Source organism: Pangasianodon hypophthalmus, chromosome 6 (assembly GCF_027358585.1).
Source record: "Pangasianodon hypophthalmus isolate fPanHyp1 chromosome 6, fPanHyp1.pri, whole genome shotgun sequence".
NCBI classification, from domain to species: Eukaryota; Metazoa; Chordata; class Actinopteri; order Siluriformes; family Pangasiidae; genus Pangasianodon; species Pangasianodon hypophthalmus.
Window position 1 is genome coordinate 15,538,042 of NC_069715.1, and position 16,398 is coordinate 15,554,439.

General features: G+C 40.2%; 2 protein-coding genes across 4 annotated transcripts in view; one reads left to right on the forward strand and one right to left on the reverse strand.

Annotated features, from left to right (window-relative positions):
* bcar1 (BCAR1 scaffold protein, Cas family member) overlaps positions 1 to 10,671 on the forward strand; it is a 72,766-nt gene extending 62,095 nt beyond the window's left edge. For all 3 annotated transcript variants that reach the window (XM_053234775.1, XM_026927322.3, XM_026927323.3), the window contains 5 exons: positions 1,950 to 2,093; positions 4,570 to 4,680; positions 5,073 to 6,233; positions 7,077 to 7,166; positions 8,595 to 10,671. In XM_053234775.1, coding sequence (XP_053090750.1) covers positions 1,950 to 2,093; positions 4,570 to 4,680; positions 5,073 to 6,233; positions 7,077 to 7,166; positions 8,595 to 9,107 — 2,019 coding nt within the window. In that variant the 3' untranslated portion in view covers positions 9,108 to 10,671. The remainder of the gene's footprint in view (positions 1 to 1,949; positions 2,094 to 4,569; positions 4,681 to 5,072; positions 6,234 to 7,076; positions 7,167 to 8,594) is intronic.
* A 2,118-nt stretch (positions 10,672 to 12,789) lies between these two features.
* LOC113534617 (leukotriene B4 receptor 1-like) lies at positions 12,790 to 15,604 on the reverse strand. The gene has a single exon (XM_026927538.3). The coding sequence runs from the start codon at positions 15,300 to 15,302 to the stop codon at positions 14,322 to 14,324; it is 981 nt and encodes a 326-aa protein (XP_026783339.1). The 5' UTR covers positions 15,303 to 15,604; the 3' UTR covers positions 12,790 to 14,321.
* Between the last annotated feature and the right edge of the window lie 794 nt (positions 15,605 to 16,398).

The window sequence follows — 16,398 nt, forward strand, 5'->3', positions numbered from 1 at the left end:
ACATGATATCTCTACATTTTTCTCTTATGGTTTATAATGGCTTCTCCAGAGGAAGCGAATTATAAATTGTGTGAGCATTTTGGCCCCTGGACCATGAGGCACACACATTCTGGTTTTATTTTGGTACGCAAGTGTTATCTCAGAATTTGCAGTACAGTAAAACAGGCCATCTCCTGTGTGTAATGTAAGGTCACACACCTGCAGAGGAGCCTAAATGTGTGTGAAAGTGTGTACAGCACCATGGAGAATGTTCCCATTAGCTACAGCCGTGACTGGGGAGCGGTGACAGAGCAGGGAGAGAGGCGGAGGGAGACTGAATTGTGCCGGTTTTGTCAGAAATAAGGAATAATGTGCCATTCTGTAGTCATTCATTTCTGAAGTGGCAGAGAGAGATGGGAGGATGGGATGACACACTTGAGGAGTTTGAGTTGAATTAGCAGCGACATAGTGTCAGATTTGTTTAATGGCTAACAACTTACGCATAGCTAGTGACAGGCCATCGGCACGGGAGAGAGAGCAAATATTATTACAGGATCAGAGAGACTTTTATTAGTCATTCAGCGCATTTCCAAATATACACACAAAGTTGAAGTTCAGTGACTCTTTCTCATCATGAGCTACAGGATGAGGGTCAGTAATTAGATAAGGATTTTTCAGGCAGTGTTTACTGCATTACTGAGTGCATGCATGTAAGACATGATGTCAAAGAGATTACTTCTAGAGTGAAGGTGAAGAAAAATTTGTATTCATATACCTCAAGATACCCAAGGCTTCAACTAATGTTCTAATTGTCATCTCTCTGTGTGAGGCTCTTCATCCTGCCTGATTTCCATCACTAGAAAAAGTTAATAAGAATGAACAACAGATTCTTTTGTATTTTTGGCAGTGATGTGTAACACTGGGAAAACAGCCATCGACTTGCCCTAAATTTCACAATTTTTATGCCCATCAATCCTTATCAATAAAATTGTCTTTATTTGACTCTAAGAAGAAGAATGGCCTAATTTGGTTGCCCATATCTTTCCGAAAACCCCATTGCAAACATTCCTGTATTAGTGTTTACTTCACTGGAATGAGTGTATATGTCTGTGTGTGTGTATGTGTATAGTGGTGATGGGGTATTTTTCTGTGGTATGGTGAGATAGTGTTTATAAGGGATTGAATGAAGGATACATTGGTCTGACTGAAGTACAGATATATTTCAGTGACTCCAGCCTCAAGGGATCAGTGTCATAGATAAATTAGACCTAATAAGAACACACACACACACACACACACAATTTACTTTCCTTGTATGTTCCACCCAGACACATGCACAGAGCTATACATACTCCAAAGAAATGAATGCCTCTTATATAACACCTACAGTATGAATAGCTAAGGATAACTAAATGCATCTTGATATAATACTATGGTTTACAGTAGAATACAATATGTTATTTTGAGTAGACATATTCAGTCACATTGTTATGAAAGGGAGTGGTGTTATGGCCCATGTATCAGTGAGCAGTAGACATCTCAGTGTTGCGAGGCTGCAGTGTAGTCAAAATAAGACGATGAGTGTGTTTTTCTTTCTCAGGCTGGGAAAGTTGACACAGTTCTGACACCATAAGAGAGAGAGTAAACAGGCAGACAATAGGACAGCTCTTGTTCCCACGGTGACCCCCAAGGACCCCTGTTCAGATGGAAATGATAGGGAACAACATGGCATAAAGGTCACTGGAGCAGAATTTAGTGCCAGTTATAAAGTTTCAGAAAACAAATGCTTTAACGAAAGTGCAGTCTGGGCCCCAGCTGCCAGCTGAGACAAATCTATTTCCTTTGCCAGTTATTGTAAAGATGAGTGTAATCCAGGCAGAGAAGCTTTGTATGTGCTGCTGACTGTCCTCCTCCAAAGCAAAACAGATTGTATATTTAACATTTTATTGGTCCTTCTGTCTCTGTCTCAGGTGGTGGTGCCCACACGGGTTGGCCAAATGTATGTGTATGACACGGGGAACACAGAACAAGATGAGTATGATGTCCCCCGACACCTGCCTACCTCCCAGGACATCTATGACGTTCCACCTACCCGTGGCCAATATATCCAGCAGGTAATTGCACATTAAGAACAGGTTATTAAAATCAAATGTATCAGATCAGATGAGGTATAATGACCACTGAGCATACAGTTTTGGTGAAAATGAGGAAAATAACTATATCTGCAGATAGGTGTATATACACATGCTGATTTTACACCATTTGATTAAAGAATTCTAGTGTTGTTTCAACCAGTCAAGCAGCTGCTCCACACACTTTATGTAAGATTCAGTACATTTGGTCTATGTGACCTAGCACACACGCAAGTTGGCCAGGACAGCACTTAAAGACAGCACAACCCTTTGTACTTTCACTTGAGCCACAGCCATGAACAATAGGTGAGCTACCCAGAATCCCCTGAAATCTGAAGGTCAGAACTGAGCTCCACTGCGGCTGTAGGACAGTAATTAAGAGTCGAGCTGAGCTCAGTACAGCCACCTGCACTTCACTGAGCTACGTGCTAATATGGCATTGCCATATTAATATCTGCACTTTTATATCCAACCTTCCTGTACAATTAGAATTTTTTGTGTCATAAACATGACTGACGTGTGTGTGTGTGTGCGTGTGCAGATGATAGATGGCTGACTTTTTCTCTGTTAGCTCAGACATTCTGCCAGGCGTCATTTGTCTGTAAAGTGTTTCCATTCTCATTAATGTTTGATGTGCTTGGACTATTAAATCCATGCTATCTCAGAGTCTCTTTTGCTTTCGTTCTCTTTCCCTTCTCTTCCCTCCCTCACTCTTTTTCTCTTTTTTTTTCTAGTCTGTATTGTCAAACTCATATTGGATTGGAGTTTATTTTTGGAGGAGGTCATGCATTACTCGCAGGGGAAGCACATATTTCAGTGGCTAGAGGCATTTGAAAAAGAAGGTCGACTTTGTTTGTGTGTGTGTTTCTGAATTTCCTTTCAAATTGTCTGAAGCAAATATCCTGGGACTACAGTGTATGTCTGGGAGAAAGTCTATGTGTACACTTGTGAGCTTGAAATGGCTGTCAGCAAGATCTGTCCCTCAGTGCATCACTCTGTGTCACACACACACACACACACACACGAGTAAAACTGGCCCATGGCAAGGACCATTCACACACACAACCTTGCGACACAGCTAGACAGTGAAGGAAAGAGTGGGGAGAGGAGAGAAAGATACAGAGAAGGAAAGAGTGGGGAGAGGAGAGAAAGATACAGAGAAGGAAAGAGTGGGGAGTGGAGAGAAAGATACAGAGAAGGAAAGAGTGGGGAGTGGAGAGAAAGATACAGAGAAGGAAAGAGTAAGGGGGAAGGAGATAAAGAATGCCTTAGAGAGTGCAGATAAGGTAGTGGTTTGACAAAGAAGGTGTTTGGCTTGTACCAGGTTGTGATCAGACACTACAGAGGGAGAGATGGGAGAATAACAGTTGAGAATAACAGTGGCAGTGGGTCCTATTACATGTAGCAGTGCTCCCCTGACTCTTATTCATCCAGCTGCCTCAATAATCTCTCTGTTCTAGTAGGACATGGAGAATATTCACTCCTCTGCCTCCTCTACCCACTTTTCTCCATGTGTATGCTCAGAGGATGATATAGAGCTGAAGAGAAATAACAGAGCAACATGAAGCTTTATATGAAATATTTGTGTACAAGTATTGTAAGAAGTTATCATTGTGGTTGCCTTTAGGTGGAGATACATGCATATGTGTTCATTAGTCATGTGGGTGTGTTTTTTTCTTTATTTTCTTTATTCTGTATTCCCAAACTGTACGTGTCCCCTTTGTTTAAAATGTAATGAAACTTAAGCTTCATTTGTAGCATAAATCACATGCTGTTCATTGGGTATGTAAACATAGGCATTAGTGTAGACGTGTGCTTATTGTGTTGTATGTTACTAATCAGTGTATGCACTGTTTATGTCATATATTTGAATGGCAGTCATGAAAATAATTGAGAAGTTCGAGTTGTCTTTCCAACTAGAAGACACCTTCCACAGAGCCCCGATGTCACCAGTTTTTGGTTCTAGCACAAAAAAGCTGCTGAACTGGGGTGCACAGAAACTGTGGAAAAGGGGAAAAGGGCTATATGACAGTGGAAAAGGGCTATATGACAGGTAGCAGAAGGACTGGTGTTAGGGATGGTGAGGGATTAAGTGTAGCAAATCTGCTGATTGTTCCCATCAGGTACATTCTTCTGTCATGCACCACTGATCTCTCAGTGCATGTGGGTGTGTGTAAGTGTGATATGGGATTCTAAGTGGCAGTGGAGCGCTATCGTGTTTATCGTATGTCTGCTACCCTGACTCTTTTTCATGCAGCTATATCAATTATTTCTGTTCCACCATGATATGGATGAGAATGGTGGGAGGGAAGGAGGAGGACACCGAAAAATATCAATGGCTGTAGGGAAGCATTGGAGGGGGGTTTCGGGGTTTGGTCTGGCAAGAGTGAGGGAAAAGATAGAATGTCCTCAAAACTACCTTCATATTTTCAATGTGTTTGTGCTTTTTTATACTCAGGTATATGACACTCCTCCCATGGTAATGAAAGGACCAACCAGCAGAGATGTACAGGGAATCTATGACACCCCCCCAAGTGTGGACAAGATCCAGCTGCTCTCCCAGCAAATGGTGAGACGTGCATACATACACAGAGACATGGTTCAGTTAGATAAAATGCAGGACACCTAACATCTTTGAGCTTGAGAGATCTCTCAAAAGAGACAAGTTTGTTAGTTTAGAGATGTGTGAACTTAGTGAAATACGATGCTAAATATTGTAATTGTGGGTTATTGCATTTAACAGGAATATTGCAGCCTTTCAAATCTTGCATAATGAGTGGAAAACACTGGCTGTGACCCAGCAGGTCAGGGTTCTGGTACCAGCTAATTTTATGGGCATTTTAGTAGATTATTAAAAGATGTAATAACTGTTTGATGTGTGTGTTAAAGTCTGATTTAGGTTGCCAAGAAGTGTAAATTACACCAGACTTATTTGTACTCCTTATCTGCACTCCTTCCCAGGTGTATGACTTCCCCCCATCTGTGAGTAAGGACGTTCCAGACGCACTCATCAAGGAGGAGACCTATGACGTCCCACCTCATTTTGCCAAAATTAAGAGTCTAAGCCCAAATGCAGCCAATCCTGAACCACCGATACCCGAAGATGTGTATGATGTTCCACCCCCTCAGCTAGCCGGCAAACCACAGGCTGAGGCGCAGGAAATCTATGACATCCCCAGCAGCCTACATCAGGGTGACGTCTACGACTTCCCACGTGAGCGCCCACCAGTTGCTGAGGAATCAGGTGACTATGTCTATGATGTCCCACCACAGGTGGTACGTGATGCAGCGGGTGCTACCACAGAGGAACTGACAGTGAGCTTCAAGCGCCTATCTGCTTCCAGCACAGGAAGCACACGCAGTAACTTGTCCACGTCATCCCTGGACACAGTGCCAGTGAGGGACAGTACAGTGCCAACCCGCCTGCTTTCCCTAGACCTTGAGCAGGCCATGGAGCGGCTCTCACGCCTGCAGCAGGCCGTGGATACCTCAGCTTCAATGCTCATGTCCTTTGTCAGTGGTGATTGGAGGAGCCCTGCCCAGATGGATGCCAATTTGCCCTCCATTCGACGGGCATCTGAATGCTTACGAGCATCAGTCAGGGAGCTACTGGAGTTTTCTCGCGGTGCTGTGGCCAATGCTGCCCAGGCCACTGATCGTACACTACAGGCCAAGCTCAGCAAGCAGGTGCAGAAGATGGACGAGGCCTTCCAAGGTCTGCTCAAGCACAGTCAGGCGCTGGATGCCCTGGGTTGGGCTCCTGCTGCTCTCCCAGCACCGGCTGCCAACAGTGGTGGGGACGACCTGGACCGGCTGGTCATGTGTGCTCGTGCTGTGCCCGATGACACCAAGCAGCTAGCATCCTTCCTGCATGGCAATGCGACCTTGCTCTTTAGACGGACAAACAGGCAGCAGCAGCAGACCTCAGACGTGTTGGGCCAGCTGAGCAGCAACAGCTCTAATGTCTCAGCTTATCAGACAGGCACACCCGACAGGACCAACATCCAGTCACGTCCCCTGCCCTCGCCACCCAAGTTCACAGCCGAAGAGGAAGCTCCTGAGCGGCCTTATGAAACCACGGAGGAAGGCTGGATGGAGGACTATGACTATGTACATTTACAGGTACAAGAGCCAAAACAAGCTAGACCTTTAACTTTTACCATCGCCAGTAAAAAAAATAATGCCTTATTACCACTACAGCTATGCAGTATTTTCCAGTAAATAAGTAAATAAATTAGACAAACTACTGCAACATATTTGAATATATGGTGCAAAGATCACAAATGAACAAACAAGCCCTGCTTTAATAATTCATCAATAACACCTAACTCATCACTTAATAAAGAGTTCAGTGTGCTAAATATGGAAAGGCTAGAGAAAAGACTAGTGCTGTGGGTTTTTTTGGCCCTATCTTCCTTAGGCTGTAATTGTAACTGGCTTCAAGTTAAGGTGTGAAGACAGGGTGCAGGTGGCTTCTCACATGGCTGCACTGCCGTCAGAGTGAGCAATGGCCTCCATGTCCTCCCACATGTGGGCTCCACTACTAATCCCCTAGTGTAGTGCTTAAGGTGTCATCATCAATCACTCCTGACCATGTTCTGGCCTGTTTTCTCTTCATAGCCCAAATACATCTTCTCTTATTCCAGCTGCATGGACTTTACTGTGTGGTACATTTTTTGCAGACATTTTTGCAGACATTTCTCAGCCAAAGAGCTATTTCTTGATAAGTGTCTACCACTATGGTGGCAAACAAAGGGACTGCAGATATTGCAGATGGAAAATGACTTTGTCTGCTTAACCCACACTGCCTCCTTTTGGCTATATTAGAAATGACATATATGCCAAAATCAGTGCAAACTAAATTCTGTGTTTTTCTTGATCTTTTACCTACATGAGTTTAACTGGGCATCTCAGGGTAGAAAAAAACTTGAAACTGTAAACCATAAAGGATTTGTTGTCTTTTAGGGTAAGGAGGAGTTTGAGAAGAACCAGCGACAGCTGCTGGAGAAAGGCAACATCACCAGACACAATAAGACCCAGCTAGAGCAGCAGCAGGTCAGTCACTAACTACTGTGAATGATAAAAAAATAGCAGTATGTATAATATATTAGAACATACTTGTATTTTAAATTATGCATTTTAAAGTTTAACTTAGTTAAGCTCAAATACAAAGTGATAGTATAATGTTGAGGAAGCAGATATGGCATAAAGACTTTGCAAACCTGAAATACACTACACATATGAAAATAATGACCTGAAGCAAAAGTGAAATGTGATATGTGAGAGTGGAGTTCCTCAAAGTGCCAACCTAAATGCATCAATACACCATGTCATATAATTGGAATTATAGCACATAAAATGAAAATGGTGCATTGCACGTAACACCAGTGTTAACATGATTAGTAGTGATGCATCAATACAATACTGAGAACTGGTATCAAGCCTGATCAGAAATGCTGCTGGCTTGGTAACAGATCAAATGTTAAATATGATGTTCATTACTGTGCTTTTTGTTTTCAGTGAAATTGCCATTCAGGACTTATTGTTAATCATTTCGTGGCAAGCGATAATGATGAGAGGAATGATGGGGAAATGTGCAGTACATTAATTTCATTTTCAGTCAAACAGCCATGCAGGACTTATTTATGCAGGTTTTAATGTTACTATAATAAATATTTTTACTGATTCTCTGTTAAATACATTTTCCTGTCATTATTACTCATTGTTGTTATTGTTCACAATTCACACAAAGGTCTTCAACAGTAAAAACATTATGAAATCTGTAAATGTTTTCTTTTTAATATTGAACTTGATTGAATGTTGACCTGCATAAATAAGTTCTGCATGGCTGACTGAAAATGGAATTAATGTACTGTACATTTTCCCTTTATTCAGTCCCTGGGGGACTAGTGGTTACGCCTCAACACTCTCCCGGCCAGGGACCCAACCCCAGCCACTGTGGTTGCACACGACAGTGCTCTCTCAGTGCCGGTCCCAAGCCCAGATAAAATTGGGGAGGGTTGCGCCAGGAAGGGCATCCAGCGTAAAAACTGTGCTAAATCAAATACGCGGACTGATGATCCGCTGTGGCGACCCCTAACGGAAGCAGCCTAAAGAAGAACAACATTTTTCCTCCATTATTGTTTGTCACCAAATAAATAAGTACTGAATGGCCATTTGATTGAAAACAAAAGAATGTACTTTTTTTCTGACTTTTGCACAATACTGTATCTTATGCTGTGACCACACATTACGTTAAATGACACAACACAGGTCTTGCATGTGAGCATGTTGCCATCACGTCTATGATGTTTTGTGTAACTTAGTATCAGAAGCTTGTAAACACTCCAGCTCAGTCACTTCAAGAATGTCAGGATTAGATCAGTACTGCTCAATACTCAGAGTTTTGATATTGGTATTGTGTTAAAAACAGGACAAATTGTGAAAATAATGATTTTCTCTCCTTTGCATCCATCCTTGCAGCTCAAACAGTTTGAGAGGCTAGAGCAGGAAGTCAGCCGGCCAATCAACAATGACATTTCGGGCTGGACCCCGCCCCCACACTACCCACCGCCGTCGCGCAGCAAGCTGTGTGCAGGTGACCGGCAACTGCTCCTATTCTACTCGGAGCAGTGTGAGGCCAACATCACCACGCTGACCAATGCCATCGATGCTTTCTACTCATCCATCAACAACAATCAGCCGCCCAAGATCTTTGTCGCCCACAGCAAGTTCGTCATCCTCAGTGCCCATAAGCTGGTCTTCATTGGAGATACAGTCTCACGCCAGGCCAAGTCCCCTGAGGTGCGGAGCAGGGTGGCACAGCACAGCAACGCGCTCTGTGAAAAGCTGAAAGACATTGTAGTTAGCACCAAAACTGCAGCCCTACAGTACCCATCTCCAGGGGCAGCACGGGACATGACCGAGAGGGTCCGCGAGCTGTCTGGCTGTACCCAGCAATTCCGCATGGCCCTCAATCACCTACTGTCCATGTGAAAACAAACATGGGAGCGTATAGAAACACTGAGATCACACATGCATGGAGTCCCACTTACTCGTTCCATATCCATGCTTTGTGCTTTTTATTCACCCCTCCCCTAAAAAAAGACTATAAACACTATCAGTGAATAGTGCTATGGGTTGTAAATGAATTTATGTAAATATATAAGTTTCTGTAAGAAGATGGGGAAGTAGTGGGTCAACAAGAAAGGATGAACTGTATCTTTTTTGAACAAGAGAGGAGAAAAAAAACAACTGAAAAGTAGTTTTTAGTCATTATTCACTATTATTATTGTTATAATGTAATTATTGCCCTGATTATAATAATTGTTATCATTCTTATTATTACTGATGAGATATTAAGGGTGTCTAGAATTTTAAATGTGTATGTAGAAGTACTTAATGCCATTTTTCATCAGTGAGGAGGATTTTTAATAAATTTGTATGTTAGCATGAGGGAAGTGATGGCAGCAGACATGCAGTGCTTTGTATTTTTAATCAACAGGGCTGATTCAGGGTGGGAGCAAAGCATTCTAGTGAGCTGTCTGGTAGACTGTACACATAGACTGCGTAAATGAGGGAAAGGTAATTCAATTCACTTTATCTGCTACAATATTCCAATGAAACAGAGTCAAAAGATTGGATTTGGAATACACTGCTTATAAAACATGTGAGAAAAGAGTAGATCTTTTTAACTTTTAAGCAGTTTCATTCCCAGCATACTTGTTATTCCTTTCAGTATGCTTGCTCACCTTTCTCCCACTCCAGTCGTAGTGTGCATTTTTTTTAACAAATCTCTATGACTTGCTGTGCACTGTTCCAGATTTTTCCTATGTTCTAGATAAGGCTTCGTATCTAGCAGCATGCCAAAGCCGTTCTCCATTGCAGTGCTATACCCTGCTGGACAGGGTCATATTAGCCAAAGGGTTCTGTTTAATAACTGAAAAAGATTTTTCGTTTTGGCACATTCCTGACCGTTAATGACTGTTAATCATGATGGCAGGTCTGTTCCTATGAGTAGGCTCTTTTTCTTTTAATAGCGCTATAAAAATGTTTAACCACCTCATAGTTAAACACGCCTAGTGTATTAAAATAGTACATTTTATCGAACCCCTAAAGATCAGCTAAGAATTAGGCTCGTTCACTATACTGTAATGTGGCAACTGCTATGTTGTGTTTTCACTCACCTTTTGCAAAAAGTTTGTCACTGGAGGGCAATGTTGAGAAAAAAATCCATCTGCCTCAAATGTTTTCTTGGCTTTTTAACACCCTATTGGTTGTATTTTGAATATCAGAATCTGTCAGCAGAAATAAGTTGGTGAACGTGGTTTTACCTTTAAGTACTACATGTTGTGCATATAGACAGAATCCCTATCCAGTTTGAAAAAAAGGAGCACAGTGAAAATAAATATTGACTTGGTATTTGTTGTAATGTAATTTCATCCTCAGATCTGTGTTTAAGGGTTTGGAATATCTTTGCGATGTTAAAAACATACTGTAAATTGCATAACTGGAAAATATATGTTTAATATATTTTCATTAAAAAAATTGATCAAGCCAATCTGATCTCTGTCGAACTCAACTTGTACACAAAGAATGGGAATATTGTTACATAACAAAATGCCATAACAAAAAAAAGGGTTAGTTTGAAAGTTACTTATTATAAATTATAACCATGCTGCATTCTTTAGTTTCCTTTAATTTATTTTAATTCCTAGAGTCTGGTTTACCCACAAGCCTCATAAAAGGAATATTTGCAGCTGGTGGGTGCCACACTGAACATCCTATTGGTTAAGATGCTCTTTTTGAATATTATATCTACCAGTTAAGTTTGCTGTGCTTTATAAAATATGACCTAGCCTACAGTTCAGCTCTCGTCTTAACTCCTAGGTGTGATATTAAAGACTACAGGCAGTTAATAAAGAGCAAGATGCTTAGGCACTTCTTCACTCTCACTACTACTGGCAGTAGATTAAGCTGGGACTCTCACTGCTGAGGCGGTTAGGTTTAGCTGACTACAAGTCACTCTTAGTTTACTTATAGTCGCCCAGCCAGACTGCCAGCTTTTTTGTAGCCTTTTGTCTCTGATGTTGAGAAGAATTCTTGTTGAACGATTCTTGTAAATGGGTAAAGCAAATTTATTTGCAACCACATTAAAAATCAAATAGTTCCTCTTTCATTTTAACTTAAAACATTGTTATTCTTGGAAAACAATGGAAATAAGTTTCAGTTAGTGGTGGTCAGGCCATAAAAGGTGAACACCAAAAATGGGATAACAAGCAGTAACAATGTTTAATAATAACAACTTTTAATAATTAACATTTGGCTTTTTAAAATCCATAAATCTAATGTTTTAATTATTTTAATTATCTTGCTCTCCTCATTCTTCTATAATTATAGGGGTTAGGCCATTTACCAAGCCATATTTATTATAAAAAAAATAGGATCCAGTTGTTGTCTGTTTTAAAATCCTATCAACACAGTACTGCAAAATACACTGTCTGGCCAAAAAAAAAAGTTGCACAATCTAATATTTTGTTGCACCGCATTTAGCTTTGATTACGGCACGCATTCGTCCTGGCATTGTTTCAACAACCTTATGCAACTTCACAACATTTATTTCCATCCAGAGTTGCATTAATGTTTGGCTGAGATCTTGCATTGAGGACAGGAGAGTCTAACCACTCCGTAAAGTCTTCTCCAGCACATCCCAAAGACTTTCAATGGGGTTAAGGTCAGGACTCTTCATGTGTGAAAATGATTCCTCATGCTCCCTGAACGACTCTTTCACAAGTTATGCCTGATGAATCTTAGCATTTTCATCCTGGAATATGCCTGTGTCGTCAGGGAAGAAAAAGTGCATTGACGGGATAACCTGCTCATTCAGTACATTCAGGTGCTCAGCTGACTTCATTTTATTGCCAGACAATGAGGCTGAGCCTCGACCTGACCAGCTGATGCAACCCCAGATCATAACACTGCCTCCAGAGGCTTGTACAGTAGGCACTATGCATGACGGGTGAATCACTTTTCCCTTCTTAGCCTGACACGCCCATTGCTGTGGAATAGGGTAAATCTGATTTTATCAGACCACATTACCTTTTTCCATTGCTTCACAGTCCAGTCTTTATGCTACCTAGCAAATTGAAGTCATTTTTTCCGATTAGCCTCACTAACAAATGGCTTTCTTGTGGCCACACAGCTGTTTAGTCCCAATCCTGTAAGTTCTTATCACATAGTGCGTGTGGAAATGCTCTTACTTTCACTATTAAACATAGCCGTGAGTTGTCCTGTTGATTTTTTTAAGATGTGACCTCACCAAGCGTTTTAAAGATCTCCGCTCACGATCATTCAAGATTTTTTTCCGACTACATTTCTGCTGTAAAGTTGACGGTTCACCACTATCCTTCCAGGCTTTAATAATGCACTGGACATTTCATAACCCAGTTCCAGTGATTTCAGCAATCTCCTTAGTTGTTTTCTTTGCTTGATGCAGGCCAACAATTTTCCCCTTCAGTAACATCTTTTCCACGAACCATGGGATACGTAATCTGCCATGGTTGTTTAAGAAATGAGAAGCTACACACTGCATCAGTTAAGGTTAAAAGAACTGTTGCCAGCTGAAACATATTAATCACTGCAGTAATGATCCAATCATAGGCTCTTAAGTATTTGCTTATTTAAACCCAAACAGCGACCTTTTTTTTGGCCAGGCAGTGTATCTTAGTGTATGGTTACTACCTGGTATGAAGCTTCTAACTGCTGGACTTATTCCAGAAAACAAGGTCTACTGTGGCTTGAGCTGAGTATTGAAGATGGAAGCAATATTCATTATAGGCCTTACTGATCTAGCAATAAGATGTTAGTATGATAAAAAAAAAAGATTAGTTTAGTGTGATTGTAGTGAGCTCTGTAACAGTGTTAGCTTTATAACCAGCTTCAGATCAGTGTTTCTATATGTGTCCTTTGTGAAGCTGATGCTGATGTTTTAGAAACTTCAAATCAGAAACTTAACATCTTCCCCAAATGGTGTTGCACTGCATTGCACTTTTACCGGGCTAAAAAACACTTGCGTAATTGTGCTTCCTTACCAAACTTACGTATTATTTTGTGGTATTTATACTTTACTTGAGTATGACTGGAAGTAAATCTTTGTATTTTACTTAATTACATTTCCAAGAAAAAATATTTACTTTTTTCTCTTTACATGATTATTTACAAAGTCCTCATTACAAATCTTGAAGATCTTATCTCTTGGTGATGACTCATAATGCTAAACATCAGATGAATGGGCTCCTCCACATTTTATTTCAGTTTCAATTTCAAGTATCCAATCAAAATGATCACTGTAGAAAAAAAGGTCATCTTGGTCAATTGTTAGCAGCAAACAGCCTAAGCTGTTTTGGTAACAGAAACGCTTGGATATAGAGCATCTCTTAGAGACTGGTGCCCTTTCCTCATTGAATTAAAAATGCATCAAGTAGGATTTAGCCACAGGTCTTACAGTATAACACTACATACAGTCTCTGATTTAGCTCAGGGGTGTCAAACTCATTTCGTTGACTCTGTACTCGTACTCCGACAATGACAATAAAGTTGAACCTATCTTAACCTAACCTAAATGATACATTAGCCTTATAGCCACAGATACCCTATAATAACCAAATGACTGGTGGTGGAAGATTCTGTAAGAAAAGACTACACAAATCCACAAAGAACATGTTTCCTCAAGAATAGTGAAGGTTCTACCATCTATTGATGGCTTTAATGGTACAAAAATTTATTTAAACACTTTTTGTAGATGAAAACAGTCTGTTTTTAGGAAGCAAAAAGTTCTAAGGAAGTGAAAATGTTCCTTTTGGCGAAGACAAGCACATTGTTATTTTTAAGCATTTTTCTAGCTTAATTCAGAAAGTGCTCAACAAAGCAATAAAATATAACACAACACTTTAACAATAATAATAATACTAATGATAATAAAACATGAATAAAATTAAATACTATGAACACCGTATAATAAGAACACAAACCTAGACATAAAACCACAAAAGAGTCTCAGTCAGTAATACAGTCCATTAATACAGTAATACAGTCCATTACATATACACAATATAAGGCAAACAGGAGTCACCAAATGCAATAAAACAAATTTCAAAATGCTTCACATAGCAATAAAGTACAACACGAGAGTTTAAGAAGAATAAAGAAATACTACACTAATGTGTTTTCTGTGTTGTTTTCCTTTTCTTGGCAAGGCCTCCTTTTCTTGAAGATCCCTGATGCGACTGCATACAGAAAGGGGTTCACACAGCAGTTAAGTACAGAGACAGTTTTGCTCAAATCTCCGGTTGCTCGACGAAACAGTTTCAGTTGATCATAGAGAGCTGGATTCGATGTCTTAGTCAGAGTAGTAGCAATGTCAATCACGTTGATGATATGTACAGGAGTCCAGAAAATAAAGAAGGCTGTGACAATACTGATCACGAGCATTCTCATTCTCTTCTTCCGTTCCTCAATTATTCTACCTCCTTGTAGCTGTGTCTTGCAGATCCAGCAGTAAGATGCAGCTATAATGATGAAAGGGAGAACATATCCAAAGAGGACCTCTAACACAAGAACTGTAACCTTTACAGAGGGTGATGTTATGGTCCTCTGGCACCTTTGAGATCCCCTCTTGACCTGAACATCTTGAATGAAAAGTATGGGCAAGGCAAAAACTATGGATAAACTCCAGAGCCCAATTAACAGCAAGTGTCTACGAACCTTCTGCAGTCTTTCCAGAGCACTGAGATTAGGAACTTTTGACTTAATTGTGTGGTAGTGATGTGCAGCCATCATAGTCACAGTCAACACACTACCATACATAGCACAGTAGATGAGATACATCAGAATCTTGCATGACCAAAGGCCAAAAGTCCATCCATACAGCAGACCAGAAACTCCAAAAGGAGTCAAACTGAGGACCAAAGAATCAGATATAGCCAGGTTTAGCATTAGCTTCACAGTGAAGCTCATACGTTTGTTCCATTGACGAACGATGGTGACTATAACTGCAATGTTGCTGGGCAATCCAACCAAGCAGCACATGCTTAGAAATACTGCAGCGCCTACCTGTTTGGAGCCCACAGTACTGTTGGTGATGACAAAATCAGACTCAGAAGTCTGATTGACGCTAAAGTTGTGATGCTCCATCGTCAAGCAACTGTACAGCCAAGAGTAAACACTTTGTTCCAGACTGGAGTTCAAAAACTCTCTTGTTCCTCTTGAAGGTTGTGCATACGTGTGGAAACAGGCTACTATATTGCGTGTGAAAAACCGCTGAGAGAACTTGTCTTTCAAACCATAGCTTCCTTAAACACATTTCCAAAAAGTTAGAATCCACTAGAACCCATCTCTCCCTCTCTCTCTCTCTCTCTCTCTCTCTCTTCAAAAATTATGAAACTAATCTACACCTAAATGTTATTATACTCATATATAATTTGCAAGTTTCATATCTAAAGTTGAATAATTCATGTTATTATTTATTAGTTGAATTATTCAAAACAAACTTGGTGACTACTCTATACTTTTCTAACACACCCCTTACTATCTCTCTATCATTCTCATTTCAGATTAAGTCAGTGGTTAGAATGGTCAAGACCTGTCATTTCCAAATGGTGGTAAAACGTTTATAAGTACATTAAAAATGATGTCATTAAATGTCATTATGTCATTAAATTATGTCATTACATTTAAAAAAATGTCATTATCATACATCTTTTTATCTGGTGTTCTGAACATAGAGATTTTATTCTACTGTAACATTAAATGTTAAACCTGCCTTATTACCTCTGGGACAGAATGTATATACTCAGTTTCAAAGACTGCTGACACTTGTTCTAGTAAATTTGTGTTGCAAAGTTTAGGGGAAATGCCAAAGCTTTTGTAAAAAGGAGATTTCAGATAAATCACACTAAGGAAGTGACAAAAACCTCTGTTTTGTGTCATTTTGCTGTACAGCACAATACAAAATGACAATACTAAGACTAATAAAAGCCACTTACTGAGAAAGATGTGCTCATAATCATATAAAAACCCAAACTACCTTAAAATAACCTTTACCTAGGATATTAGGAATAGTGAGAGAAACATTCTTAGCAAAAATCTTCTAAAATCTTCACTTGTGTACACTGAAAGAAAAATGAATAATTTCATAAGGACAGCAGTAAAACTAGGAATATACAGTGAATAGATTAGGCCAGAAACAAGAAATACAGGAAGAATATAAGAACAAAACCATTACATGTAT